This window comes from Pinus tabuliformis, chromosome 2_2 (genome assembly GCF_031772625.1).
Source record: "Pinus tabuliformis cultivar Carrire ecotype Pingquan chromosome 2_2, CPIR1, whole genome shotgun sequence".
Classification (NCBI taxonomy): domain Eukaryota; kingdom Viridiplantae; phylum Streptophyta; class Pinopsida; order Pinales; family Pinaceae; genus Pinus; species Pinus tabuliformis.
This window is the reverse complement of record NC_142300.1, coordinates 914,835,625-914,839,243: the sequence shown is the minus strand read 5'-3', so window position 1 is coordinate 914,839,243 and position 3,619 is coordinate 914,835,625. Positions and strand designations below refer to the sequence as shown.

The 3,619-nt window shown below is 43.0% G+C and overlaps 1 protein-coding gene across 1 annotated transcript; it reads right to left on the bottom strand.

Moving 5' to 3' along the window:
- Positions 1-2,095: 2,095 nt before the first annotated feature.
- LOC149196007 (uncharacterized) lies at positions 2,096-3,014 on the bottom strand. Its single transcript, XM_089408102.1, has one exon. The coding sequence runs from the start codon at positions 3,012-3,014 to the stop codon at positions 2,136-2,138; it is 879 nt and encodes a 292-aa protein (XP_089264228.1). The 3' UTR covers positions 2,096-2,135.
- Between the last annotated feature and the right edge of the window lie 605 nt (positions 3,015-3,619).

Sequence of the window (3,619 nt, the reverse complement as noted above, 5' to 3'; positions counted from 1 at the left end):
CTGTTTATGCCTATTATATCTACATTTCATTGTTTGCAGTAGATAGCATCCTTATTCTCCAAGGTACATTACCAAACCATTCAACAACTAAGACAGATACAATACAAAATGCACCAAAACCTCAAATACTCAATCTTTCAACAACCATTACAAATGGAGTAGACTTGCTTTTATAGCGTTCTTGGTTCAAACCTTCCATCAATAAAATAATATTATTGGAGTTTATTCCCCAGATCTAACCTAGGAATGGATAAATAAAGGATATCCTTTTATTAGCTTGATTGGATATAATCAAGTATACATAAAATAAAATCAGTGTTGTCACATGAAAACATCTCCCAAAAACTCAGCTCAACAAGGATGAGACATCCTCCATGTGATATGTATAACATATGTCCAAGGAGGCTAGAGCAATGAAGATAATGATCTCCATCATATGTAAACTTGTTAAAGCAAATATAACCATGTTGGAACCATATGACAGTGAGGAAAATGATAGACAGGCCATCAATACACGAAACATTCACACAACTGTAGCATACTATCAAATATGTCAAAGGGATTGCCTGTAAGGCAATCTATACATCCTTGACCTGGAGATCAAATCCCAGCACTGATGTAACTTTGGTGCATAAATCCATCAATCAGTATGAAAGGCACGCACATAAACTTTGCAATTATTCATATATCTCTAGATGTCATAGCATCAACCATTATTGGAAAATCTGTGTACATATGTTGATATGTTGACTTGTAGAATTGCCTTTTTAACCCTTTCTTGTAATCTTTCATTTTTCAGCAAAACAATTTGGAGTAACGGAATTTATAATCCCTAAAGAGTACGAAAAACCTATTCAGCAGGTACGTTGAGCTGCCCAAAATGATCATCAAACTCTCTCCCAGATCAGAGTATTGGTTGCTTTTGACTAGTGTGGTACTTTAGTACTTAGGTGGGGGAGATTTTAAGTTTTCGCATGGAGTGCACTCATTCACCATCCATTCAAAGCAGTGTAGACTCTTAATTTCCAAACACTTATAAAAAATGTTTACAGGTAATTGCGGAAAAAACTGATGGAGGGGTGGACTGCAGCGTCGAATGCACAGGGAGTATTAGATAAAGATAATAAAATTCATGTACCCAGTTCAGAAGTATTGTTGCGATTCTAAACTTACATCGTATAACATGAAAGACAAGATTGCTTCAAAACATAGAGCTCAATTTCAATTATACGAGACCTGATGATAATGAGCATAAGCAAGCTTTTATGAATCGTAACAAGAAGAGCAAGCAACAAATTTTTTGATGTCCTTGTTCTTATGCCTCCAATGCGAAGTAACAAGAAAAATACTTCACGAGTTCGAAATTTTGTGTCCATTAAAAAGATCACTTGCTCTTTAACACTCATTGGAGGACAAGCTATACAAGATTAACAGGTCTGGATCTTTATACATCTTACAGAGACACAAATGTAATATATATATACACTCGACTTGGTCCAAAGTCTTCTGCACAATATGCTCTGGTCCAAAGTCTTCTGCACAATATGCTCCTGAGTCCGGTGAGACCGTTGAAGAAAAACTCTTCGGACCTCACCTGTGCTTATGTCTAATCTAATTTACAAGTTTGGCTCTGCTTAAGACTAGTCCTAGTTACTGTCACCTTTTGAGGTAACTGCATTCATCATCAATACCCATAATTTTTACATCCAATTTAGACTCCCCAAAAATAAAAAAGGTAAGCATAGACTCCCAAAAGGAAGCAACAATTGTAATCATATACAGATTGTATATCTCCCAATCAGCTCTTGTGAGCAATCAGGAAGAAAATACTTTAAAGGGTAGATTGAACAGCATTAACAGACAATCTCTCTTCATATAGGCTCTCTCTATGATTTTGTTCTGCTAACACCTTCCCCGAAGCATGAAAGGGAGGGAGAGGCAATATATTAGGGCTCTCTCAATTATAAGCCAGTTATTGCTACTTCTAGTGCTAGTGCAGAGTCCAGAGTATGGACCTCCCAAGCCACAGTAAGAACATGAGTATATGTCTGAACCCTGCTCTTATAATCAAAACCAGTATTACTGTATTTCTGCACAAACTCATCATTTTGCTGGATTGGGCTGTTTGAATGAAATTAGCTGCTCTCATGGAAGGATAAGGATCTTGAAAAGGCAGCAGGATTTGCTTGCAGAGCTTGCGAAGCCTTTCTTGAATCTTTAGCGCTCTGTGTCTTGGGTTGGAAGGCCTTAAAAATCCCCACACTAGTGATGGCAGACTCCGGCTTGTCCCCTAGGCCTAATGTTGTCCAAATTGAGCTCTTTGCAGAAGCAGTGGTGGCAGCGGCGGCGGCCCAGGGTCCAGAAGCCCATGGTGCAGGCCCCCATCCGGCAGGAGGAGGAGGAGGAGGCGGAGGAAAGTAGGATCCAGGAACCATGGGCCAAGACAAACCGGGCCAACCAGGGGCAAGAGCAGCAGCAGCGGCATTCCATGCTGGGTTTGGAAAATTCCATCCATATGACCGGGCACCTCCAAAAAACGCAGCCCCAGCAGCCCCATTCGTCCAATTGGCTGACGGATCCATCTGTGGCCGAGGGGCTGCTTGATTGATATGAACAGTCGCCTCTTTTCCAAACCCAGAAGAAGACTCCACTGTCGATTTCTCAATGCTCGGATCGCTATCCCCTCCACGTTGTATTTTATTCCGAGCTTCAGACCCAAAATTGAGCACAGTCCCGGTGGAGGCACCGGACTCCAATACATCCACAGGAACGACTTGAATCCTCGAACCCGCGACCTTGAGCGGCCGCACACAGGACGCAGGCAGCGCGGCATAGGGGATCATAACCTGGTCGACGCCAGAGTCCTGGTCATCGGTTCGAACCCCAAGGCCACACTCGGAAGCCGCTGAGATTACCTGACGGTAATGCGAGGATACCGTGGACGCCGCTACGGAATGCTTGTTCTTGTAATTGGTATTCTGTGGGAATTTTTCAAGAACAAATATCAAGAGCATCGTTAAAAGCCTCTGCAAATTGGGACCTGGGCAGAGAAGGGTGGAGGCAACCGGGATCGACACCGAACACCACCTTGCAGATATTGTCGAATGCAAACCTCATCAGAACGTCCTGCAAGTCTATGATCTCTCCCCCTTCGCATGCGCTCTTGAGCACCACCATTAGCCGGTTCTTGATTTCCCACTGAACAACCTCCACCACGAAGTTCCGGAGCGACTTAGTATTGAATTCGTAGCTCGCAGCCTTCCTCTACATTTTCCACAGCTTCCCATCAGTGTTGAAGATCCCCTTGCCCAGGAAATCGTGGAGAAAGAAACTGAAGCGTTCTCCCGTGAGGTAATTCTGAAAATTGGCTCTCAGAATATGCTCCACATTAGAGGGATTCGCAGTGATAAACCATGAACACACGACGAGTATGCCCGCGATATTTCAGAACTCTGCGGTTATGCTCGCAATATTCCCGACGCCACGTGTCAGCTTGAGAAAAAAAGGGACGACGAAAGTCCCTTTCAAGGGAAGGCCTATCGGCCTAAAAATATATATGTGGCAAGATCGGCTCATGTCCGGTAAACAAGGGCAGTCCCCGCTAATCACGATAACATCT